General features: G+C 42.6%; 5 protein-coding genes across 11 annotated transcripts; 2 read left to right on the forward strand and 3 right to left on the reverse strand.

The window, feature by feature from the left end:
• Positions 1-1,795: 1,795 nt before the first annotated feature.
• On the reverse strand, positions 1,796-2,991 carry LOC119022757 (claudin-9-like). Of its 2 annotated transcripts, none has more exons than XM_037104014.1 (2): positions 2,885-2,991; positions 1,796-2,645 (listed from the first exon to the last, which is right to left on the reverse strand). In XM_037104014.1, the coding sequence occupies exon 2, from the start codon at positions 2,462-2,464 to the stop codon at positions 1,796-1,798; it is 669 nt and encodes a 222-aa protein (XP_036959909.1). In that variant the 5' UTR covers positions 2,465-2,645; positions 2,885-2,991. The 2 variants fall into 2 exon arrangements, with proteins under 2 accessions (XP_036959909.1, XP_036959901.1); XM_037104006.1 differs by having other exon boundaries at positions 1,796-2,666; positions 2,885-2,967.
• Positions 2,992-3,544: 553 nt separating this feature from the next.
• LOC119026029 (GTPase IMAP family member 7-like) lies at positions 3,545-5,602 on the forward strand. Of its 2 annotated transcripts, XR_005076994.1 has the most exons (3): positions 3,545-3,889; positions 4,001-4,964; positions 5,018-5,602. XR_005076994.1 is itself a non-coding variant. In XM_037110114.1 (2 exons), exons 1-2 carry the CDS (start codon positions 3,868-3,870, stop codon positions 4,861-4,863), a joined length of 885 nt encoding a protein of 294 aa, XP_036966009.1. In that variant the 5' UTR covers positions 3,545-3,867; the 3' UTR covers positions 4,864-5,602. The 2 variants fall into 2 exon arrangements, 1 of the variants encoding a protein (XP_036966009.1); XM_037110114.1 differs by having other exon boundaries at positions 4,001-5,602.
• Positions 5,603-5,922: 320 nt separating this feature from the next.
• Positions 5,923-8,267, forward strand: LOC119026040 (GTPase IMAP family member 7-like). The gene is made up of 2 exons (XM_037110128.1): positions 5,923-7,066; positions 7,164-8,267. The coding sequence occupies exons 1-2, from the start codon at positions 7,045-7,047 to the stop codon at positions 7,985-7,987; spliced, it is 846 nt and encodes a 281-aa protein (XP_036966023.1). The 5' UTR covers positions 5,923-7,044; the 3' UTR covers positions 7,988-8,267.
• LOC119026010 (GTPase IMAP family member 4-like) lies at positions 7,833-16,995 on the reverse strand. Of its 5 annotated transcripts, none has more exons than XR_005076991.1 (6): positions 16,937-16,986; positions 14,475-14,538; positions 14,196-14,267; positions 11,354-12,454; positions 10,495-10,670; positions 7,833-7,967 (listed from the first exon to the last, which is right to left on the reverse strand). XR_005076991.1 is itself a non-coding variant. In XM_037110101.1 (4 exons), the coding sequence occupies exons 2-4, from the start codon at positions 14,482-14,484 to the stop codon at positions 11,517-11,519; spliced, it is 1,020 nt and encodes a 339-aa protein (XP_036965996.1). In that variant the 5' UTR covers positions 14,485-14,538; positions 16,978-16,995; the 3' UTR covers positions 10,691-11,516. The 5 variants fall into 5 exon arrangements, 3 of the variants coding, with proteins under 3 accessions (XP_036965996.1, XP_036965974.1, XP_036965987.1); XR_005076990.1 differs by having other exon boundaries at positions 10,495-10,673; XM_037110101.1 differs by lacking the exons at positions 7,833-7,967; positions 10,495-10,670 and having other exon boundaries at positions 10,691-12,454; positions 16,978-16,995.
• Positions 16,996-23,513: 6,518 nt separating this feature from the next.
• Positions 23,514-25,093, reverse strand: si:dkey-27j5.5 (dexamethasone-induced Ras-related protein 1). Its single transcript, XM_037104101.1, has 2 exons — positions 24,362-25,093; positions 23,514-24,197 (listed from the first exon to the last, which is right to left on the reverse strand). Exons 1-2 carry the CDS (start codon positions 24,987-24,989, stop codon positions 23,653-23,655), a joined length of 1,173 nt encoding a protein of 390 aa, XP_036959996.1. The 5' UTR covers positions 24,990-25,093; the 3' UTR covers positions 23,514-23,652.
• Positions 25,094-25,492: the final 399 nt, after the last annotated feature.

The raw sequence follows: 25,492 nt of genomic DNA on the forward strand, positions 1-25,492 counted from the left end.
TAGAATGATGAGAGCTAGTAATTTAAGAGAACACAATTTCAAAATTCAGTTTAGATAGATCAGCAACTTAACTGTTTATGGAACAAATTATTACCTGTCTCTTTCGACTTATCTGTGTCAGATATGTCATAAAATTGAAATTCTTTATTATATGGCAGAGTGCTGAGGATGAGTTGAGGGCTCTGACAGCCTGCGGAAAAAGGCTGTTACATCGAGCTTTTTTCATTAAAGTCATATTGCAGTTTTTAATCTTACATATTCACAAATAGATTCATTAACTCATTGCAACACACCCTCAATACAGCTATGCTTTATAAAGGAAAGTAGTATTAAAAACATGTTGTATTGTTCTTTCAGTTGCTTTCAAAACAAATCCAAATCATGACAGGAGGCAGCGCTGCTCATTCCACGTTTGTCCACAGGGGCCGCAAGAATCAACACAAAACGAATGTTTCAGTAGCTGCCTTAAACTAAATAACAAAACCACGATCACTGGAGGTGATGATATTAAATAAAATTAAACCAACATTTCTTATGTGTAGGCAATAGGAACAAGCTCCAAATAAGGGTATTTATAAAGGTAAAGTAAAAATACATATTGCAGAACCACAGTCAAACAAATGTAAACAAGAATAGAGAAATACATTTTTTTCAAAAAATAAAATGTACAGAGTAATTCTGGAAAAGTCCAATTACTCAGAAGCATTCATGAAAATTAAATAAACAAGCATCAGCTCTGACTGCCCACACATATTGTCAGCAAACACATCAGTGTACACAGATATACTATGTACACTGGCCTACTGTACACAGACTGCCCACGCACACACACACACACACACACACACACACACACACATGCACACATGCACACATGCACGCACACACACATATACAAGCAGAGGCAGATTGGAATTTGAGAAATGTAAGTCACACACATTAGTAAATCTCCAAACATCTTAAATCCTCCCACAGCTCATGTGACCTCCCACTCAGATACAAAGCTACAACATTATGGGAATTCTATTAGAAACGGTTTTAATGTGTTTAAAGTGTATTATGTTAATTCAGTGAAAAATGCAAAACCATCATTTACCAACATGTAATGAAATCCACATTGAAACTTAAAGGGACAGTTCACCCTAAAATAACAATTCAGTCACTGTCTGCTTACCTACATGCTGTCCACAGCCCACAAAACATTTATGGAGATCTAGATCAAAACAGTGTTGCAGCGTTCTTTCCACCAACTGAAATGGATAAGGATTTATTGTTATTTATTGAAGTAACCGAGACTGAGAATACACCAGATCAGTTGCACGGAGCCATTTTATGTTTGGGTTGGTGATTTTTGTTTGGGGTTTTTTTGGTTGTATGTTTACTTTAAAGCAAGTTCCCATCTACTAGAGTTGTTTAGAAGAATGCTGTTATGCTGTTTTTCTGTGAAGCTCCAGGAATGTTTCATCAACTGGACCTGACTTTACGTCATTATAAGAGTGGGTAGATAAAGACAGAATTTTCATTTTGGGTGAACTGCTCCTTTAAAGATATACCAACTCTGCTTTATAAGATTTAGAGCACGGTATAGGCTGATTATATGTGTGTGTGTGTGTGTGTGTGTGTGTGTGTGTGTGTGTGTGTGTGTGTGTGTGTGTGTGTGTGTGTGTGTGTGTGTGTTTGTATATGTGTTTGTATGTATGTATATATATATTCAATAGGTTACCTTGCAGTTGTCAGTCTGGTGAGGTTATGACCTCCTTGTTTTTTTGTACCTCACATGTCCATTAAAATATTCTCATACAAAAGATTTTTCCTGTTGCTTCCCCTCTCCTGCTGCCACTGTATGTGGGTTGTCTTTGGCTGCTCCTCCAAAAACAGGCAGAGTTCTTCCTCCTGGCGGAGAGGAGCCAACATGCAGAAGAGCGCCCCCCACCAGAAGCAGCACACAGGCCCCCCAGCCCAGGTACAGAGCCGGGCCCAGCTCTCTCTTCAAAGGCGCTGCAATGTTTGGATCATAGAAATCCCGGATGATGGCGTAGGCAGTCCAGCAGATGGGTATCAAGTAGGCGAGGCCAGCCACGAGGTAGAGCACCCCTGCTATCCTGGCCAGCCGAGCCTTGGAGGCCTGGTTAGCGTCACCCATACAGTGAGTGCACTTGGCCCCTGCCACCCCGAGAATGAGGGCCAGAAGGCAGAGGAGCAGGGAGAGCACGGTGAGGCCCCGGGCAGCTTGGGCAGACGTGGGCAGGGCCAGGGTGGAGTCATAGGTCTTGCACTGGATCTGGCCTGTGGACTGAGACAGGCAGTTCATCCACAGTCCCTCCCACAACACCTGGGCGATCACCAGCTCTCCACCCACAAAGGCAGACACGCGCCACAGGGGAGCGGCACACACCAACGCCCCAAACACCCAACCCAGCACGGCCAACACCAAGCCCAGCAGCTGAAGACCTGTTGATGCCATGGCCACAGAAGAAACTTTGCTAAAAGTTTGTCTGACAGACCTCAGTGCTGATTTTTTCTTGTTTCTCTGGACGTGGAGGTTGCTGAGAGTTGTGCTCTCACTCAGCAAGTGAAAGTCTTGACAGAGATATTCAGTAAGATGTCCAGCGACTGAGAGTTGTTGAGATGAGGGCCTGTCTTCTCTGTAACACCCGAGGTATGTACTGTTAAATGAGTTTTCAGACAATTTACATTTAAAAAGCACATTGTAAATGAACTTGTTAAGTAACTATAGATCTGATTAAAGAGCAGTACAACAAATAATTGTGCAATGTAAAGCAAACAAAATAATATCACTGAATTTAAAATTCAAGTAAAAGCAGTTCATCAGCAGTTCACATTTCAGGCAGGGATCTCAAAAAGGCTCTAAAATAAAACTCACGTTTCAATCAGTAATCAAGCGGTCAGATGTCCACAGACAGCGTGATGATGATCCTTTGTGTGTTTCTTGGTGGTGTAGCTGTGTGTTGTGAGTAGCTGATGTCTTTCTTCTGTTATGAGTGGCCAGCTTGTCCCTCTGGATGTCATACACAGGAGTGTAGGAGGGCAGCACTGTGTAATGCTGCATACTAAACACACACACACACACACACACACACACACACACACACACACACACACACACACACAGATAGTTATGGAAAAAATGAAAATGACAGCACAAGGACACTTTGTTACAGACACTGTTTATTGCTACCATGCTGTCATTTGTTGGAGTCGGAGTCACTGAGGCGATGGACGGAGCCAAAGACGTGTATGTGAAAGCCGATTGGAGCCTAACTTGAACAACATGACACATATCACAGTGCAAAACCTCCAAAAGGAGTGGAAACCGCCTTTACAGATAGTAACCTATTGTAGTGAAAAAAATGTATTGAGCTATGTGGACACTGACAGCATCCAGTAGGGTAAATGAAAAAGCTGCTCCATAGAGCCACTAGATGGCACAAGAGACCACACCCACACTGGCTTCAATACCATTTCACTTCATTACTTCATTATTACCCTCACCAAGGAGGTGAGGTTTTCACTTGTGTCTGTTTCTCTTTACAAAAGGAAACACAAATGAGCTAGTTTCCTTCAAAACTGTGTGAAACAGATGAGATTGGATGTAGATTCAGCATGTGGAAACAGTTTTAATAATGTTTCAATGCCATGTCAACAGTTTCCAGGAAACTGCTTTGGGGGAGGGAGACAGCTAGAGAGTTTCATTTCTTGGGAAACCACTGAGGTGGAGGCACAGAGAAGGTGTGATTACCAAACAGAAGTACTGACAAGCTGCAGGGTAAAGCTGGGACACACAGACAGTCTCTGTAGTTGAAATTCAGGTCTGACTTGTATTTTGTGGTACCTCTCGACAGCAACATGCCTTTAAGCTCAACCAAAGGTCAGTGTCGTTACTCTTGTGTAGACAATTATTCAGGCTTTTACACTCCTTAAGTAAGCTGTCCCGAATGGAGAATTATTTCAAGCTGTTTCAATGTCTTTTTGTCCACAGACTCCAGCTCTTCAGTAATCGGCGACCTGAGGATTGTCCTGCTGGGGAAGACTGGGTCAGGAAAGAGTACAACAGGGAACACCATCCTGGGACAAGGCGCTTTTGGCACAGACGTCTCTCCCTCCTCTGTGACAAAAAATTCTGAAAAAGCAACCTCTCAACTTGATGAAAGAACTGTGAGTGTCGTCGACACTCCTGGCATCTTCGACACGTCCATTACAGACATTGAGCTGAAAAGTGAAATAGAGCAATGTATCATGATGTCTGTGCCAGGACCACATGTTTTCCTGCTGGTGGTCAGACTGAATGCTCGATTCACAGAGGAGGAGAAAAATGCCATCAAGTGGATCACTGACAACTTTGGTGAGGAAGCCTCGAAGTACACGCTGGTGCTTTTCACTCGGGGAGATGAGCTCCAGGGAAAGTCTATTGAGGCGTATTTAAACCAAAGTCCTGCGCTCAAAGAGTTCATCAGGAGGTCTACAGCTGGGTACTTTGTGTTTGACAACACATGCAGGGGAAATCGCACTCAGGTGGCTGATCTGTTTGAAAACATAGACAAGATAGTGCAGTTAAATGGTAACCATTATACCAGCAGCATTTATGAAGAGGCCCAGAGAAAAATGAAATCAGATGAACGGTGGAGAAAGTTTGGAAACGTAATGAACACTGTAGGTAATCATTTGATTGTGGCAGCAGCAGCCATGGCTGCCCCTGCAGTTGGCCCTGCTGTGATAGCAGAGGAGGTAGCAGCTATGTCCATTGGGCCCGCCAGCGCAGTAGCTGGAGCTGGAGGCATTTCGAAAGCAATCGGGACGTGGATGACACCTAAAACAACAGACAGCGGACAAGACAAGTTGTGAAAAGCTATGAACCTTAAACCATAATCCTCCAGGCAGGGGGACCACAAGCATCAGAGGTTTACTTGATCATATCTCACAGGTGCTTTATTCTGTCATTCTTCCTCTGTCCTTCTAATGACTTCATATTATTGTTTTCTTTGTCTCTATAAACCAGTGCTTTTTACAGTAGTTGTGAAGGAGACAGACACACGCAGAGGACACCGATTTAAAGATAATTTGGGGGTCACAATTACTCAGGTCGGTTTCGCATCATAAATAAACAACATCTAATGTTTGTCTTAAATAAATTATATTATCATATAATGCACCTGAGATAAAAAGTTGCTGTTTCAAGCAAAAATGATGACAGATGACATTAATAACATAACTTTATATTTTTTAAGAGGCAATAAGTTGAAATAAGCTACTATTGTTGTAGCAGGGGTTTATTCTTGGGGTGCTCAGTAAATTCATTTTATATTAAATATGATTTATGTGATGAAAGTGAAGCAAACTTCTGAACTCATACTATTTATTGCTGATTCATTGATGAGTGCAGCTTCATTTTACCTTTCTTGTCAGAACGTTATTGAGATTTCATTAGCGCTGCCTCAGCGCTTTGAATAATAAATTAACCTTTTATGACAAACATTTTGAATGTCGATTCTGTACGCTATTGTAAATTTGTGTAGAGAACACTATTGTAATTTTCCTGTTTGATTTGTAAAAATTGAATAAAATAATTCCATGACAACCTTAAGATGTGATGTTTGATGTTTGATGAAGCGAGGGTGAATTTATCAGAGGGCGCTGGCACTGATAGAACCACTGTAGGTCTTATCTCAAAAGAAAAGATCATCAGCTTTAAAACTTATTTTAGTATGACACTACAGTTTTCACCCATCAGAGTAAAGTGAAGCGTCGACATAATTTAGAGGAACACATCACGAAGAAATATTTGTATACTGTTGTGTACTGACCTTTGACCACATGATTAAACTGCGGGCACGTTGATTATGACTATAGTTCATGCTTTTATCAGTTAACAGATGGGAGAGATACATTTTTTATCTGATAAAAAAAACGAAAATAAAGACATGTACACTGTGTTATTTAGCCTCTTATCTAACTCTGCAAAGAAAGTGAATCAGTATTTTCCAAAATGTCAAACTCTCAAAGCAGTAAGGACATAAATGTTGGTAGCCTACATATACAATGCATTATAATGCATCTATAATGAATGAGTGATGGTGATGTCTTAAAGTGAAACTCTTGCCAAAAAGCAACCTAGGCTTTATTTGCAACTGAATATGAGTCAAACCTTCATGTAAGAGCATAATCATGATGAAAGAGGCACTTGTAAAATTTAGCATGGTTTAGTTTTTGGGCAAACTCATATTCAATGGGAGTGCTTGGGGCACTTTTACGATGGCATCAAAATCGCTATTTTCAAAACAGTAAGAAGACTCGACACAACATGAAACTTTGCTCGTAGTGTCACCAGGGTCTCTATTAATATTTTTACATGAAAACAAGTTTCCATTTCAGGCGGGACTTATTAACCTGGCATCCCTCTCTATCCCCTCCCCACAGCTCAGTGATAGGCCCCACTCTGCCTCTGATTGGTTGGCTTCTGTAGTTGTGTTCTCTGTGCTTGACATTCTCTGGAGTGTCCAACGTGGAGGGCTGGCAGCTGCATTTCATTGTGAAATGCTGCATTATAAAGTGCCAATCTAAATAAACCTTGAACATTGATTATCAGTGAATGAGACACGTCAATAAAAATAAAAAAATGTGTCAGCTCATGTTGTTGACTAGATCTCTGGTCTCTGTCTAAAAAAGGCAGCACAAATGAGTTAAAATGCCCAGTCCAATCCAAGAGTGCGTCAAAAAGCTGAGGTTAGATTCAGCATGTCAGAGTTTCAGTCTGAACGTATTAAATGATGTTTGGAAGCCATTCCAATTGCTCTCTGTAAGTTCAGTTTCATTTTCCTGGGAACTGTTTCCTGTGAGGGAGAGGGATGGGCAGAGAGAGTTTCATTTCTTGGGAAACGACTGAGGGGGAGAAAGAGAAAAGTGGGAGAGAGGGAGGTATAAGTACCACACACAAGCTGCAGACGTTTTGTGAGCTGCAAGACCAGCTTCTGTTGTTCAAAGTCCGGTCTGACCTGTGTTTCCTGGTATTTCTTTCTCTACAACAACATGGGTTTGAGCTTAACTGAAGGTATTTTCACAGACATGTGACTCAGAGATACACACTTCTTATTAGCTGACCCAAAACCAAAGAATTCATACAAGCTTCAATGTCTTTTTGTCCACAGACTCCAGCTCTCCAGTAATCAGCGACCTGAGGATTGTCCTGCTGGGGAAGACTGGGTCAGGAAAGAGTACAACAGGGAACACCATCCTGGGACGAGACGCTTTTGGCACAGACGTCTCTCCCTCCTCTGTGACAAGAAATTCTAAAAAAGCAACCTCTCAACTTGATGAAAGAACTGTGAGTGTCGTCGACACTCCTGGCATCTTCGACACGTCCATTACAGACATTGAGCTGAAAAGTGAAATAGAGCAATGTATCATGATGTCTGTGCCAGGACCGCATGTTTTCCTGCTGGTGGTCAGACTGAATGCTCGATTCACAGAGGAGGAGAAAAATACTGTCAAGTGGATCACAGACAACTTTGGTGAGAAAGCCTCGAAGTACACGCTGGTGCTTTTCACTCGGGGAGATGAGCTCCAGCAAAAGTCCATTGAGGATTATTTAAACGAAAGTCCTGCGCTCAAAGAGTTCATCAGGAGGTCTACAGCTGGGTACTTTGTGTTTGACAACACATGCAGGGGAAATCGCACTCAGGTGGCTGATCTGTTTGAAAAGATAGACAAGATAGTGCAGTTAAATGGTAACCATTATACCAGCAGCATTTATGAAGAGGCCCAGAGAAAAATGAAATCAGATGAACGGTGGACAGAGTGGGGAAACAATATGAACTCGGCAGCTGATCAGATGTTCCAGGCAGGAGTAGTCACAGCTGCAGTTGGCATCCGTTCGCCTGGTGCTGCCATGGGGTCAGTTTTAATGTTCGCAGGCGCAGGGATCTCTAAAGCCATCGGGTGGTGGATGAGACCTAAAACAAAAAACAGCTAAGTTGTATCAAGCCATCAAATGTTGGCAAAGTTCTGTAGTCAGTTCATCTAAATGCTTTTTTATTCTCAATCGCAAACTTGTTTAATTTGTTGCAAAAATTTGATGTCTTTTCATCACTTCGTTGATGTATATTCATACAGTTTAGTTACAGCCTGTCTGCTTTGAAACACCCATGCCCTCTCTTTTAAATGTGCACTCTTGTCCAGAATACCATTGTGTGTTGAGAACGCTTTATCATGTTTAATGTTTGACTTGGAAGAATAAAACCACTTGACGACAACTTCCACAAGTGTTTTGGTTGAATGACTCAGTTATGAGAGCAGGACGCCTGAGATAAACCCAGTCAGGGTGAACTCTACTTTAAGCTGGCACTGACAGAAACATCATAGGACAATTTTAAAAATGCAGTTTTAAACTGTTCATAGGCATGTTGACTGCTTTTTTAAAAAGTTTTTTAATTTAACTATGATCAATACCACTTTCAGCACATTAGCACCGCATGTCATCTTTGTGCTTCAGTTTTTGCATCGATAAACAGAGCACTGAGTTTTAGAGGTGCTGGCATGTGGATTTTATTAGATTTGGACAGAGCCAGCCCAGTCCAGCTGTTTTTAGTCCTTGCTAAGGTAAAACCATCTGCTGGCTGTGTCCTCATAAATACTCTATCATCTTCTACAGCTGTCTCATCATAAAGAAGCTGTTCAACTTCCTGTATTCCATAACAATGAACTCAATGAACAATCATAACAATGAACATAACAAACCCTCTGTCAACATTGTAAACTTGAAACACTTCAGGCTGCAGTATTGTACAGTATTGTATCCCATGAGTAAGTCCACTTAAGGCAACAGGCCTTCAGAGTGTTCCTGAAAACACTTGTTTTCCTTGACCTCTCAAGTAAAAACACAAATGTAACATTATTTAGAGACCGTTATGATCTGCATTCCTCTAATTTAGTGATGATTAGAAATAAATCACAGGTGAATTATAAAATGCTGTGTAGGACTCATCCCGTATTATTCCTAACATCCTACTTTTTGTTACACTGGGCAATCAGAAGCTGTGCCATTATTTCCTGTCTGCCACTCTCCAGAAGTCATTCTGTGATTATCTCTGATGCTGAACTTATTTAAATATCATTTTGTCAATGCAGTGGCACCACAAACAAAACTCCTTTTCCTTCACACTGTATTGGAGTAGTAGCAGAGATGTGTAAACAACAACGAAAACCTAACAATAAAGTATGTTTTTTGGGGTCAATTGCAACTGTGATGGTTAAAAATAAGCTTCTACCTCTACAGTACACCATATATGGTATATATATATATATATATATGAGTATCTGTTAATGTAAATAGAATACATTCATTTGTATTCTATTGTTATGTCCTTTAGTGCTACCTGTTGTAATCTACTTTATTTAAGTCTGTTGCCAATTTTTATTGTTTTGCTCTGTTCTAAAAATATTTGACTTATTTAAACATGTTTTGTTTAGTGTGGAGGAGACTACAACTCCAGTACATTTAATTCTAACCCTATGATATACAAAGACAACAAAACTGAACCTAATCCCAGAACCTTGCGAGACATGTGAGAGATCAAGTGCATAAAAAATCCTGTCAAATGTAATAACCACTTTAAAGGTGCACTATGTAAGAATTGGCCACCTGTCAAATTCTTACCCCAAACAAACATGTGGCAGCAAATCACTAGAACAACCGCTGACGGCTGCTAACTATAGCTGCTATTAGCTAGTAGGCTCAGTTACGCAGCTAGCAGTCGCATAAACTGATCCTGGTGTTGATTACCATCGGACTATCACCTCTTGTTACAAATCAGCAAGGGGCTAACTGGTTAGCATGCTAATGTCGATATATATATATATCACAATACAAGGACATCTCCCACATGATGTCAAAAAACTGTTATTTCTCCACATTATGTTTATACCGTAATTTTAGCTAAATTTTAAATGTCTTAAACCAAAATTCTTACATCATATTGCCCCTTTAAGACTTTTGAAAGGCATAAAAGACATTAACTGTTCAGTCTGAGTGTCTTGACCTGTAATTTATACAATTCATTCTTGCTCTAACAGGTTTAGATTTAAAGATAACCCATATAACACGTAAATACATAAGTCATCTCAAATGCCAAATACTGTGAATGTAACATTTAATCATTACACTTTGAAAATGTAAAAGTGTTGAATATATAACACACCTCATTACCCTCTCTGATTTTGAGTCTTGTATCTGAATTCGAAACTTGCTAATAAAGAATGGAAGAGCAGGCTTCGGCCAAACTTCTCTCCTACTAAGATAGTGTCACAAAGAGAGGAGATCGCCTCTCATGGGTTCGAATCTTGATGCGATGGATACAAATATTAAGAAATACTGAATATCGCTTCATTCACAAAACAGTTTCTGAAGAGATGGGATTCAGCTTCATCACCAGATAATAAAGCAAAATGGCTTTAATTAACATGCGGCTGACACAGACCTACCAATGGTTCATTTCTTTGAGGCCTGTCTTGGTCATTCTGTTGCAGATGGTGTGTACCCACAGTGAAGCAGTGGCAGTATGGTGAGTGGTTGCTCTCTTAAGCTCACTTAACAGCGATTGGCCGGCGGACATTTGCCATTGTCTCTCATTTCCTCTCGGGGAAGTGAGCTTGTAATGCTGCTAATAATAAAGACAGGGCAAGAGTGCATCATAGTTTAAATAAGGAACAGAAATAAACCTACACAAATATTTTATCTAATCAGCTATCATATAAGTTATAAAACTGCATTTTCCAACCTTACGAAATTTACCAGCATGTCAATTCAAAGGGTTTCTCATAAACCAGAAACACACCTTTTCAAGTATAAATCATGACCGGGGCCGGACTTAATGGACAGATCACTTACAACAGACTATTTTCTCTGGGGCCCCTTTCACACATTTTGGTATTTGGTGAACAAACAAACAGACAATTGTATTACTTAACTTACTCTACTAATTATCAATTTAGTCAGGTATAAATTTTAGCTTATTTGTTCATACACAATTGGTCAGGCATGCACGTATAAGAAAAGAATAACTATGGTGTGTGTTTAAAAACTAATGAAAAAATATTCAAATAAAGATCAAGACTTGAGATCCCTTGACTTGTATACTTTTAAAACATTTCAAAATGCATTGCAGCCCCCTAGCTGCAGTACGGCTCTCTGCATGTGCCACAAATGCCTACTGCCTGGACCCAGCCCGAGGTCATGACGTGGGCTTCGTGTATATATCCAAACACCAAATGAGCCAAAAGACAACAAACAAAAACCAGGAACTGCATTTCATACCGTTTACTTCACATTAAATTCACATACTTCTGTTACTGCAGTGTTGTGTCTAAACATCTCCGAAGCAGAATGCAGAAAAGGCTAAAAAAAAACAAAAAAAAAAAACATCATCACTGATTGGTTCTAAGCAGTCAGTAGTAATTTGTGCAATACTAATACTGCGGTGGGTCGACATTGTCCTTGTCACTGGTTATACTGGATCACTTGCTTTGGCTCTGCATCTTATGTCCTTCCCCTTCCATATGCAAATGGAAAGAATGCCACACAGCACTCCCATGATGAGCACCGGGGCCCCAAGAGCCAAAGCCACCGTCATGTCGGCCCCCACCGCTATAACCACCCCAGCTGCTACCAGCAAGACAGCGGCAGCCGACGCCACGCGTATATTCTTTCTCTTAACCCTTTTCTTCTTTTCTCTCTCTTTCACTTCCTTCTCCCTCTCTGCGTCCCACATTTTCCTCTCCTCCTCCTTCTTCTCCTCCTCCTGCTGCCTCTTTTGCTCCTCCTCCTCCCTCAGCTTCCTCTGGGCTTTCTCGTACATCTCATTCGTGTAGTGCTTCCCGCCGTTGTCCTGTATCATCTCCTTGATCATGGTGATCAGCTCCGTGACCTGCACCCGGTCGTCCGCGTCGTTGTTGTTGAAGGCGTGGTATCTGCGTCCGAACGTAATCGAGAGTCTCCGCAGCTCCTTGCACTCCTTCAGAGCACTGTCAGCTTTGGCCTGGTCTTTACACGTAAACAGCATGATAGTGTACATGGAGGCGTCGTCCCCAAAGTTATCCTGGATCCACTTCACGGCGTTCCTCTCCTCCTCGGTGAACCTTACTCCGAGCCGGATCACCAGCAGGAAGGCGTGAGGGCCGGGCACCGACATCTTGACGCACTCCTCTATTCTGGTTTTTAATTCTTCCTCTGTGATGCCTGTATCAAACAGACCTGGAGTGTCAATGACCTGGACTAGAGTCCCGTCCACTTCCCCGCTCTGGGTCTCACAGTGCTTGGTCACAGACACAGGGCTCGGGTCCTCTTTGAAGGCGGCCCTCCCAAGGATAGTGTTTCCTGATGCACTCTTCCCTGATCCTGTCTTGCCCACCAGGACAATCCTCAACCCTCCTGACAGATCCAGAGCTGTAACAACAGAAGTCAAATTAGTATTTGCAGTCCTGATTTGTTGGCACTACCTGGGCTGCCTGGCTGGTGAAAGACCTCTGTGGGCGTTGTGTGTCTCCCTCTAGTACAACCTGATTCATCTTTTAGCTGTTTCTTTCAATGTAGATTGTAAATATTTGGGGCTGTTTCAACTTCAAAATGTAAGTTCAATTTCTGCATTCAATATCTGAGTTAACTTCAGTTGGATAGTTTCGTAAGTTAGTCATCTTAAGTTTTCTCATTTGGTAAAGCGTAATTTTAAGTTAATTAAAATGTAATTTTCCTTTGTATTTTCCCAGTTTGAAGAAACACCTAGCATTTCACACAAGGTCCTGCAGCAGCTGCTCCTACTGACAATTCTTTGTCCTTTACATGGCTAGCAATGTTTCTTTCATTATTGTGAAAAAAACAACCATAACTTATCTTAAATTGCATTTAAAACACGTCATATGTGTTTTCTTCAAACTATGAAAAAGGAGGAGCGTTTTAACTTTTTTTACAAAGTATGCTGGGAAGTCTGCTCAGACGTTGATCATGTCTCATTAGAAACATATTTGAAGTAGTTGATTGAACTCTGTCCATTACATTCATCAGCTGTCATCAAGTTGTTTTATTCTTCCAAGTCATCATTAAAGTCAAAACACTGAAGTCAAGGTTCAAGGAATCTTTCTATAAATGTTCTGAAAGTGGCCTAAATATGAAAAAATATAAGTTTAATAAACTTTAACTGAACAAAACTTATATTTACATTAAGTGAATTAGAAAAAACAAGTTGAGTCCACTAAATTCCATAATGACTTCATAAACAAAAGTTGGTGAGAGTGAGGCACTGTCAGCTGCAGCTGAAAAAATACCCTAAATGGCCCAAAAAGTATTATAAAAAAAAAAAAAGACGCATGTAAAATGTTTCTAAGACACCTCAAACATCAAATAACTTGGTTATTACTGTCTGTTATGCCTTTTTAAACCATGGAGTTGCATTTTTGCGAGAAAAGGTATTTGTTAGTAGCACCACACGGGCGGGGCCAGCAGGACAGACATTAAAGCTTGTGGGCAGTGGGTCGCACAATGCGGAAGCAAAGCTAGAAACACCAAAACTGTGCGTGATTTTCATTCAAATGACTCGGCAGTCTCGTATCCATTTCTTATAACACAACATCGAGTCATTTGAAATATTATAAAAGTCAACATTGCATATACACAATGTGTTTTGAACTTGGAGCAGCTTTCATCTCTCAGGAAGCGAATTCAATCGCTTACCGTCCTGTTTGCAAAATAGTTACAGGGCAGCTGGAGCCTGAACTTGTTTATGACCCGTTCATTACATTAATTATTATGCTCATTTGTCCAATTGTAGAGGATAAACTTTTTCATTCATAACTTTGTGACAGGGACAACTCCAGTCCCATGATCATAAGTTGCAAGAAATCAAAAGTCAAGAAATCTTTAAAGAAGAGTCACCCGGTTCTCTTTTTTGATAAGCTGAGCAGCTACAGAGATCGAGCAAGCAACACTCGAGAAGGATAAACTTCAGAAACTGGGGGACTTTTCACAACCTGGCAACCCAAAATGTGTTGCCGATTTCAGGAACAAGAAACCGCATATCAAACATGAATAAAGTCTCTAATGTCACTAAAGCATTCATTGTTAGAGACTGGCATGAATGTATATGTCAAATTATACTGAGAGGTTTAATGAGAGAGGCAATGAATGAGCATACCGTCAAAGTTGTTCAGACCACACCCATCAGTCCGAGGTAGAGTTCTCTGCTTCTTCTCTCGCAGTGGTATTTCTGTGATATGAAATGATACCATTGAGACACAAAAGAATATATCAGACAACAGTCACTGAGATCTTCATCAAGGTCTGCATTTCAATTTCCTATTTCCTCCTTGTGGTCGTCCCAGTGTCACAGTATCCCAGCGAGTGTCACACATCTGATATCTGATCAAAGGATCATTCTTTGTGTTTTATCATCAAGTCACGCAGATTGTCCTACCTTCAGCCATTACTGCGGATTGACCTTTTCCAGCTCCCAGGTGGCCAAATGCGTCGTTCCAGGCCTGAGTAGTGAACATAAAAGCTCAGTGGCTTGACTCGCACGTTAGGTTTCTGGGAAACTTCTGGAAGCCTGGCCTAAGTTATGCACAGGGGGCTTCCTATTTCCTTGTATTGTCTTCGGTTTACATCTAAAAGATGTGCATCCCCCACAGAGGCTGTCCTCCGCTCTCTGAATATGTAGAACAGGTTTGTGTCTGGCTATGGCTGGTAAGTTTTAGAAAAGTGTGGCCACAACATGGAAACTGCATTCAAGCTGTTTAGCTGATAAACAGTAGGCCATCTTATTATAACCATATAAGGCCACATTGTTTAAAAAGGGAGGGAACAAGAAAACCTTTTGAATGACACCACATCCTTCAATTGTTGACGTCCCTTAAATATCTTAGACCCAGTGGCGGACTCAGGATGTTTGAGGGGCAGGGGCGGAAAAAATATAAAAGGGGCACCAGCATGTTGAGGGGTATATTACATCTGACAAACTGTTAAAGACCTGGGATTTGTATTTACAGCAGTCTTGCATTCAAACTCTGGGGGGCGCCAAATTGCACAAAGTGTAAATTTCTACATAATGTTGTTTTAAAGTGAAACTCTCTCCAAAAAGCAACCTAGAGTTTATTTGTGAATGTATACGAGTCAAACCTTCGTGTAAAAGCATTATTACGACGAAATAGGCACTTTTAAGATTTACAGTGGTTTCATTTTCGGGCTAGCTAATTTTCATTGGGGTGCAGGGACACTCATGCGCTAGCATCAAAATCGCTATTTTTAAAACACAAAGAACGAACACTCAACATAACATGAAACTTTGCTTGTAGTATCACCAGGGTCTCTACACATGAGCACAGTAAGAACATTGTTTGTGTACACAGAGTTTACTAAAAAGAAGGTTTTTGAACAACTCACGTTAGCAGCTGTATATTCAGCGCGCTGCCATCATGGCAGACAAAAGTGTTGATCCCCGAGTGCAACCTAACAGGAAGGCTTGAGGAGCGGCCCACCATTACTCCCCTTCCTGTTAGGTCGCACTCGGGGATCGACACTTTTTGTCGACTACTGGGACTAAGATGTGTTTTTTTCACACAACATAAAACAAAAAAATTCTTGAACAGAAAAAAATGCTCAGCACTCATCGTGCACATATGCAACATTATTACACACACAGAAAAGTTGTGTTTAGTTTGACAATTCATCACCATCCTAGAGGGAGGTCAAAGATACATTAATCGAGTGGTGCAGATGTTAACAAAGAGATTTATAATTTGAAAGATCATTTTCAGTTGCCGTCTAGACAGTATGGACATATCAACTGAACAGATGCATCTCAATAAATTCCAAATGTCACTGCCAACTTTGGTAATGTGTTATCACAGCTGTTGGTCTATTCACAGCTGTGACTGTATTACAATTAGATGCTGGGCTGTTATGTTCCTGTGCAGTACAGACAGCACGCTGATACTCCTTCACTTCATGCTGAGCCATCTTAGTAAATGCATGTGCTTGGTTCAGTTATAGGCATTATTTAGTCCGTCCATGAGTTGCTTGAACAACTGCTTAGCGCCATCTTTAATGTATTTAGAACCTTCAACAATTGCTTGGTTTATTTCCTTGGCGACTTCAAGGTTATTGTTATAATAATCTGCACCGACCCTTAGCAGTTCAACAAAAACTACCATGTCACGCCAATCAAACTTGCCCTCCTCCTGTTTGACTCTCTCTCACTCTCTCTTTTTCCTAAGCTCTTCCTCCCACCTCCCACCATTTCTCCTCTTCCCACTTTCTCCTCTCCGTCCACCTGATCCTCTCTTCCTCTTGCTTCCGCTTGTTCGTCCTCCTCCTCCCTCTTTTTCCTCTCCTCTTCGAGTTACTAAATAGTTTTGGAGTTTTCACAGTCAGAATTGTAATATTTACAATATCAATGAGGTCATAAACCAAACACAGACCAGAATTGATTTTTTCAAATCCTGAATAAACAAGCCGTTCCCACAACACTGTTTGAAGCTAAAGAGGTGGCAGAGTCTGCCACATTTTTCTCTTCTGATTAAAAACTACATAGTGCCCCTTTAAGGCATTTATATAGCTTAGTTATATATTAGTAATTATATAGCTTAGTTATCTTTATGACTATCTCATGATAAACCTGCAGAGACATTGCTTCATATCACCTACCTTTGTGTTGTGAAGTCAAACTTAACCTACCTCTCAGTCCTCTGTCTGCCCTCTAGTGGACATTATGAAGCATTACCAGCGAACCAGAGACACTCATTCACTCTTCCCCACTGTCATACCTGCTGTGCTGCACCCCTGTTTGTGTATCTGTGTCACTGTGTGTGTGTGTGTGTGTGTGTGTGTGTGTGTGTGTGTGTGTGTGTGTGTGTGTGTGTCTATTATAAACTGACCTACCCTGTGAAAGCAGTCTTCATGGTGTGTGTAATGTGCAGTACCTTTATGCTGATAACAGATTTGATCACATAACATGAATGGCACAAGCAGAAATAAACCTGGGATCCAACCTCGCATCATCTCTGTCACTGTTAACTCTGCAGAGGCCTTGAAGAAAAAAAGAAAGATTTCATGCAAATTAATCAGCACAGTCACGATTACTGTCTGTTACCAAGAAGAGGCACAAACACACGCACATATAAATACATAAATGAAATAATAGAATGAAATAAGACATACCTGCCCTCACTAATGCTAATGTGTATTTTTCTTGAACAGCTTGAACAGCAGCTCCTCTGTTTCACATATGACTAAATGATGAACATACAAAGAAAACAACTCCAAAGATACAACATTAAAAAGTAACAAAACTAAATGAGTGAAGAACGCTGCGTTAAAGATCGATAACATACCTGAAAACAGGGAGAAATAATCAGGAGAATGAGGGGAGATGTGACTTCAGCGAAAACTTAATACCTCACTTCATAACTTTGTTCCTCCTGTAACTGCTGATGAGTACTTTTCAGTGGACACTCCCCAACCCTGTTCTGACTGTTGATCTCAACAAACAATGTGAAGTTTTAGTTTCTGTTTTAGTTTCTGTTCAGCTAATGGTTCACAGTGCTGAGCAGCAGAACACAGAGCACTGATCTACTTTCCAAAGCAGAAGAATCAGACAGATTTTGTCCTGTAAGAGTCAATCCTTTATGTTACCTTGTTCTAAGTTAAACTTTAACTGTAACTAAAACATTGGAACCTAAGAAATCAGACTCCAATGAACTAACGACTAGAATGAAAACAACATGATAAAAATTGCATTACATGTTTTGATCATATAATGCAGGTTAAGTATTCCCTTGGAAAGTGATAACCGAGACACCTCTCACTTTCTCTCATACTGTCAAGAACGAGGCGGCTTAATCTGATCACAGAACTCTCCAAGACGTTATCATCATTAAAGTGCATGAAAACATGAAGCAGACATTACAGATTACAATGTGTGTACACGTGTATTCACATTTGAGGCTGCACAGCCACAGCCACAGTCAAAGGGTCAGGGTTAACAGGTTCTCAAGGCAGACACACACACACATTTTGCCTCATGCCACCATTGGGGAATTTACTCTGACCTGCATCCATGTTCTGATCTGCTTTAGATGAAATGGTAGATCAAGTAGACGAGTCAAGTAGTTGAAAAACCACCATCGCCAACCAAACCACTGCTTACACTTTTTTAAAAATGAATTTAACACCGTCGGCGAGTGTTTCATCTATCTCTTTGACAACCTGGAAGTTACTTGACCTCGGGGGCACTTCACAATATTCTAGACGCGGCTCCGCTACATTCACAAGCTACGTTGTCTCAAAAAGAATTCATGGAGTTTGGTTCAATAATGAATTTATGAAAGGTCTTCTGAAAATGTCACAAATATACATACATAGTGCTCTGTCTGCCCTCTAGTGGACAGTAAGAAGCATGGCAGCACTCCCCACCGTCATACCTGCTGTGCTGCACCCCTGTTTGTGTATTTGTGTCACTGTGTTTGTGTGACTATTACAAACAGACGCATCCCTGTGAAAGCAGTCTTCATGATGCGTGTAATGTGCAGAACCTTTGTGCTGATAACGGCCATGGATTTGATCACATAACATGAATGGCACGAGCAGAACTGAACCTGGGATCCAACCTCGCATCATCTCTGTAAGTTCAGCTCCTTTAGAAGGAGAGACAGAGACAGAGAGACAGAGAGTTGTTTAACTTTGAACGTAAATTAAATTCACAGTTCACACACGAAAATCGTGGCTGCACTCGACAGTCAGAAGCTCACTGGTACAAGGCACACACACACATACTTGCCCTAAAACCCCTAATTTACACAAACTGTTATAATATCATTCATAGCTCCTTATTGTGTTCTGCTGCTGCAGTAGCTTCACTTTCAATTCCTCCTTGTAGGGCTCTTCCTGCCTGCAGGGGGCGTCCACAGCTCCCTGGGTCTGTGAACAGGTCTGTGTATGTGTATGCTCCAGTGTCACACAATAAGCAGCCTTCAAGCTCTTTAAATGATAATCACATGACTGTCCTGTAAATGTAGCTACTGAATGTTGCACTGTGTAGTTTTGGAGAATGATTTTAATGTTTACAATATTAATGAACTGCTTAACAAACTCATGAATATGTATTGTTTCAATAACTGAATAAACAGGCTGTCCTCAGAGGAAAATGAGGTCCCCAGAACACTGTTTGAAGCTAGAGGGGTGGACAGACAGTCCTTCTGCAGGAAGTTCACAAACTGTGATGGGGCGCGACATCGACATCGTTAACTATGATGCATTTGACATCGATTTTTTTCTTTTTTAAAAAAAGATAAGCAACTTTTTAGCAAATTCAAATTGTCAGATTTTACAGTTTTTAACTTTTGTATGGTTTTACTCACTCAAGGATATGTTATCATTTTTAACCTCAAAACAAATTTCAGCATCATTTCAGCCTGTTCCCGTCGCTGTCATTTCATTTCTCTGTCATCTCTTTGCGTGACTAGCTGCCTGCCTCCCCACAGCCTTATCTCTGTGGCATGATCTAGGCCCTGCCGCAGTGAACTAGCGACTGATTGGACTGTTGACAAAAACGACTTTCCATACGCCAGGTGTGGACATCATCGTGTCTCCACCTCGTGTTTGCACTCACAGAAAGTCAGGAAATGATGTGACGACGGCAGTAGTGGACGCTCTGATCCTGCTGGTTGCGTGCATTCATACTTAAGGAGGTCTGAAATCGTAGTAGAGGAGGTGTTGACAAGACTTTGTAGACATGTCCTGTCCCAGATGAGACACAGACACAGACACAGACACGCTCACAGGCAGGTCAGGTTTATTTGTATCCCTGTGTGTGTCTCAGCAGGTTTCACAGGCGAGGAAGACTCCTCAAATGGCAAGATTAGAGAAAAGGAGATGTAGATTATTCTACACTCACAAACACTGAGCAGAAAATCGCTGGTAAGTAAGATTATAATGTCAGTCCAGCCTCCTTCTGATCATCTGATGCAGATGCAACAAGAAAATGTAAAGAAGCTGGGCTTGTAGAACTAACAGCTTATGATCAGAACATTTGTTCTGGGGAAGGACAAGGCTGAGTGGAAAAACAGCATCACATTTCAGTAGTGTGTGTGTGTGTGTGTGTGTGTGTGTGTGTGTGTGTGTGTCAGAGTGACAGACCAACAGACAGAACAACAGGAACATATGTGAATCCTCCACACGTGCAAACAGACAGAAGCAGGGGCGTGGGTGTGTGTGTGTGTGTGTGTGTGTGTGCGTGTCCTTGTGTAGTAGGACGCAGTGACCTCTGTAACAAAGAGCTGGATGACAAGTACGACTACACGTGCAGCAAACGTCGTCGGGGCCACACAGGACAGAAAATGGCCGCAGTTTCCTGCAATGTGAACTTGCCGGCACACGACAGCAGCGAGGTCGAGTTCAGACTGACACACTTACAGAGAGAGAAAACACGAACACGCAGCCTTTCAGCATCCGCAACGAATGTCTCTTGCACAGTCAGTCCTTCGATGGTACTACATTTGAGTGGGCCTGTTGTGACCAAAACACGACACGAGCTTTATGGACAAACAATTAGCGAGTGTCCAGTCAGAGTATTAACAGAGCTTTAAGTGGTGTGTATGCAGCTCTAGTAAGAGGGATCCTCTGTATGCAGACCCTGGAGGAAAAACATAAAAAGATTCATTAAAGTGTGGTTATCCACTCTAGTGGGTGTCTCACCCTGGTCTGAGTGCAGATTGTTCTCCAATAATTTTGTCTATTTGATTTTGTCTACGTGCACGGACGATGATATTCTGCCTCGTAAGACCATTTGGGTGGGTCATTGAGAAGATTTCTGCTGGAGGACCTTTGGAATGGCAGGCCTGGTGCCGACAAAATGTAAATCTGCTTGATTCTCTCAGGACTCCTGTATCCAAGTTGCCGGCCGCCTTGTGTGTTTGACTTGTGTGTGGCCGACCACAGTTTGCCTGTGCTGTACTTTGCCTGTAGAGTTTTGTGCCACTGATGGTACATGAGCTCACTTGAGTGGTATTGCGAAGAATCCCGAGGAAAATGGGGGTACGTAAGCTAAAGGGGAACAGTACGTCTTTAAATTAGGGGGTAACCACCAAAGTGTGTTTACAAGTCTTGGGGAGTACTACTGCATATGCGAAAAAAAAAAAGAAAAGCATTTAGTGGCTCTGGAGGAAGCTGTGTGTAACATGCTAAACGCCCCCCCTGCGATCGCTCAGTTTGCTGCACTGCACTGGAATGGTAAACCTGACCTCGCTACCGTTGTGCACTGCTTAGCCTGTGTCATGATCACAGGTCATCGGGCTATGCATGTTATGAATCCAATACCTTTAAGTGGATATGAGCTTCCCTGCATGCATTGTCAGGAGGGGCTCTTTATACTCCAAAATAGGCTCGAGTTCTGAGGCTCCCAGGCACCGTGACTCACACGTCCTGACCGCACACCTTTCACAGTGGTGCCCAATTAGGGCTGCCAGAGAAACCACTCTCACGTTTGCCTCTCTGAGAAAGAAAAAAAAATACACATGGGGGCCGGACAGTGACAATGCTGTGATTATTACATTACAGACGTAAAGACGAGGGGTGAGAGGTAGCACTTTTATGACTACTTTTGGGCGACAGCGTGGGATGGGTGTTATTAGTCCATTCATCAGTGCACGAGAGCCAGCGTCCGATTACTTAGTTTGTTACAAATTGGCACACAGACAGTCACACACTCACACACACACACACTCAGACACTCACTTTTACCATGTTGAAAATACCATCTGTGCTCCATTAGCTATTGAAACCAATCTCAATCTACTGAGAGATTGCTCCAAATGAATGACACTCCTTTTCACTGCAACCTTGCGCCGAGGCTGACTGACACAGACTACACGCATACACCAGGCAGCTGAGTCGAGATGGGTCAGACATTGTCACCACAAAACGCCACGAACAGAGAGAGTAAACTAGGTAGCAGGGACAGCAGGGGGTATAACGATCCACCCGTCCATTATCCGAAACTGCTTGTTCTTTTTCGGGGTCACGGGGGCCTAAAGCCAATCCCAGCTGACATCAAGCGGCGGCGGGATGCAACCTGTTCATCACAGGGCTGAGACATAGGGACACACAACCAGTCACACTCATATTCACACATACAGACAATTTAGTGTAACTATTTCCCTAACGTATTATCATTGCTGGTGAATCGTTGCATCACAATAATCTGGATATTTCATTTGAGTTTTTGGTTGAATTGTAAGTTATTTTCTATTTAAAGATGTTGGCTAATGTGTATTTATTGGCAAAAAAAAAGGACAGTATCATGATCCTGTGCCACAAAGCTATTATGAGTTTGTCACTGAATCAGTGTACGCATGTCTAGCTTTTCCACGTTACCATGAAACTGTGGACCGTCTATGGAGGGGCAGCTGAGCCGGTGCAGAGCAGGGCTGGAGGTGATCTGTGCACCCGTGGAGATGCTGCTCACTTCCATCGCTGCTTCGGTTACCCACAACAAAGTGAGCAGTGTCTGTGATTCGACCTTTTATATGCTTCTTCAAATGTGCGGTTGTGGGAACTTTCTCTGGATCACATTGCAAACTCTAAGCCTTCCACTTATAAAGGCACAAGAATATGTGGAATGACAGCTACTCTATTACAGAAAAAGTTGTCCCACCCTCTTTAAATGCTTCCAGCGACCCATGGATGTGTGTGAGGTGTCTCAGACCGTGTCAGAGCAGTTCCTGCGGTCCAACTGTTTCTTTCGCACATTACATTTCAAGTAGTCTGGTGACAGGACTTTCAGCCTGACACGTCATGTCTTGGCGCTGCCCTGCCACACTTGGAGGGATGTAAGCAGGACAACTCACCCGCCTCACATCCACCCATCCGCCTGTTGCAGAGGGGCCCCTTCACACAACACCGAACGTGGAGGTGAAAGCTGCATAACTTGCGTGGACTCATGGTTGACGTGCATGGGGGGTGCACAGGATAAAGAGTCATTTATAGAGAAGTGTGGGACGGGAAGGTATATGCCAACTGGAAACCCTGACTTTGATGCGGTTGCTCAGGATGTGTGGGATTCAGGCTGTAGACCTCTGGCAATCACGAACCCATGCATAACAAACACTCACACACACACTCTCTCTCTCTCTCTCTCTCTCACACACACACACACACACACACACACACAGGAAAAGGAAAAAAGAGTGGGAGAGAGTTGCCACCTAATAGATTTCTGAATACAGATTATGCAAGAGTCATACAGTAATCAAACGATCAAGGTTCCTGACTCAACATACTCCCACTTTCTCCTTCACAGTTGAGTGATTGAATAACAAACACACACGCGCACACACGTACACACACACACACACACACACACACACACACACACACACACACAGATAGATAGATAGATAGATAGATAGATAGATAGATAGATAGATAGATAGATAGATAGATAGATAGAAGCAAGCCGCCGTGATATTAAAAAATATTTTATTTTGAAAACATACACTCATGTCCATGTAACTTGACAGCGATAATACATTATATATTTCAATGAATATCGGTGCTTTTTGTTTTACTCGCTCCACAACACTCAAACTCTTTTAAGTCTCTCACTGGATCTGACATTTCTCCAGCGCTCTGCCGGGTTTTCTTGCCGTATGTGGCCCAATGACTTGTCGGAGATCCGTGCGAAAACTGGGCCGGCGAGCCAGCGGGTGCAGGGCGCCGCAGGGATCATCGCGCCCCGGGGCCTGGCTCCCCCTGCCCGGCACACGGCCCGTGCGCAGCTCCTGGTACGAGCGGAGAGAGACTTTGCGGTGCTGAGACGGGCCGGTTTCGGCCGGCAGCCCGCCTCGCTTTGCCAAAGTCTCGAAGACTTTCTCGAGATTCGTGCTGTCCTTCGCAGACGTTTCAAAATAGGCACAGTCGTCTCCGAGGACTCGCAGCACCTCCGCCTTTGATATTCCTCTCTCAGACTCCAGGAGGTCCACTTTGTTGGCGCAGACCACCAGGGGAACCGGCGGCCGTGCGCACTGCTCTGGCACAGAGGATTTGGTGAGCTTGGATTTAGCAGCCAGGATCTCCGCTCGCAGGGCGCACACCTCTTCGAAAGAGCTCCGGTCATCCAGACTGAATACCAGCAGAAAAATGTCTCCTGCAAAAGAAATATGTCCCAATTATTTTCCTCCAAGAGTTTGTTTTTCTCGACATATCCGGGCACTTTTTACGCATGCATCTACCACCTGCACTGATTCTTCTGTTATGAGCAAATAAAGCAAACAGCCCGCAGGACAGAGATGACAGAGCCATGGTACTCACCGGTGAGGATAGACAGCCGCCGCTTGGCTGGGAAGTCTCTTTCCCTGGACGCGTCCAGGATGTCAATTTGGTACGTCTCTCCGCGGATACGAAACAGTTTCCTGAGGAAATCCTCTGAGGTGGGACTGTACTCCTCCACAAATCCGTCCCGGAGGTATCTTCTCAGGATGGAGGTCTTGCCGACCCGTGGCGCACCAAGAACCACGATGCGCTTACAGTTCTGCGGCTTGGTGGAGTGGACGGGGTCCTGCCGGTGCTCTTGGCCGATGTGGCGCTGCCGGGTTTGACCGTGGAGAACCAGAGCTGCCAGCTGATCCAGTGGAGATCTTTTGCAGGGGTGACTGCTGTTGACAGTGGACAGCTGCCTCACGGCTGCCTCTGCGCGCGTCTTCTTCTCCTGTTTCCACTGAGACGTGGCCACTTTCAGTAACCCCAAGCCCGCTTTGAGTCCCGAAGAACTCAGGTGCTGCGACGCGTTTTTGTAGGCCATTAAGACTTTGGAGGAGCCTGCGCACTGCCCGTCCACGTTACCGTGAAACTGTGGACCGTCTATGGAGGGGCAGCTGAGCCGGTGCGGAGCAGGGCTGGAGGTGATCTGTGCGCCGGTGGAGATGCTGCCCACTTCCATCGTTGCTTCGGCCCGTGGTTACCCACAACAAAGTGAGCAGTGGCTGTGATCCGACCTTTTATAGGTCCGCTCGAGCTGGCTGATGTCAGCTGTCTCAATAGGCTCTCCCGAACCGCGTCATGCTGATTGACAGATGGGACTGTGTTCTTTAGGAGGGCGCCGTGTTTTCAGGAAATTTAATGTCGGCTCCACGGAGCAAAGACCGGATTTCTGTCTGCTTATTTACCCATGATGTGTGGCTGGAGATAATAAGATGATGATAAGAACAACAACAAAAACGACAACAACAACAACAACAATAATAATAATAATAATAATAATAATAATAATAATAATAATAATAATAATAATAATAATAATAATAATAATACAATGAATAATAATGTAAATTATAAATGGACGACATGTCACTTTGGAAGACTTGCTCAAGTTTGCTGTTTGGCTGATGTAGAAAATGATTGAATGTTTGTACATATATGGAGATAATCATAAATAGATATTGA

Source organism: Acanthopagrus latus, chromosome 1 (genome assembly GCF_904848185.1).
Source record: "Acanthopagrus latus isolate v.2019 chromosome 1, fAcaLat1.1, whole genome shotgun sequence".
In the NCBI taxonomy this organism is placed as follows: domain Eukaryota; kingdom Metazoa; phylum Chordata; class Actinopteri; order Spariformes; family Sparidae; genus Acanthopagrus; species Acanthopagrus latus.

Bases quoted from the DNA above. Each gene is read 5' to 3' on its own strand.
- LOC119022757 (XM_037104014.1), bottom strand. From the start codon at position 2,464: ATGGCATCAACAGGTCTTCAGCTGCTGGGCTTGGTGTTGGCCGTGCTG.
- LOC119026029 (XM_037110114.1), top strand. From the start codon at position 3,868: ATGCCTTTAAGCTCAACCAAAG. The intron at 3,890-4,000 runs GTCAGTGTCGTT...TTTTGTCCACAG, and splicing joins GCCTTTAAGCTCAACCAAAG to ACTCCAGCTCTTCAGTAATC.
- LOC119026040 (XM_037110128.1), top strand. From the start codon at position 7,045: ATGGGTTTGAGCTTAACTGAAG. The intron at 7,067-7,163 runs GTATTTTCACAG...TTTTGTCCACAG, and splicing joins GGGTTTGAGCTTAACTGAAG to ACTCCAGCTCTCCAGTAATC.
- LOC119026010 (XM_037110092.1), bottom strand. From the start codon at position 14,553: ATGTTCACTACTCAGGCCTGGAACGACGCATTTGGCCACCTGGGAGCT. The intron at 14,268-14,474 runs GTAGGACAATCT...TTCATATCACAG, and splicing joins ATCCGCAGTAATGGCTGAAG to AAATACCACTGCGAGAGAAG. The intron at 12,455-14,195 runs GTATGCTCATTC...CTGTTGTTACAG, and splicing joins TGGTCTGAACAACTTTGACG to CTCTGGATCTGTCAGGAGGG.
- si:dkey-27j5.5 (XM_037104101.1), bottom strand. From the start codon at position 24,989: ATGGAAGTGGGCAGCATCTCCACCGGCGCACAGATCACCTCCAGCCCT. The intron at 24,198-24,361 runs GTGAGTACCATG...TTTCTTTTGCAG, and splicing joins GCGGCTGTCTATCCTCACCG to GAGACATTTTTCTGCTGGTA.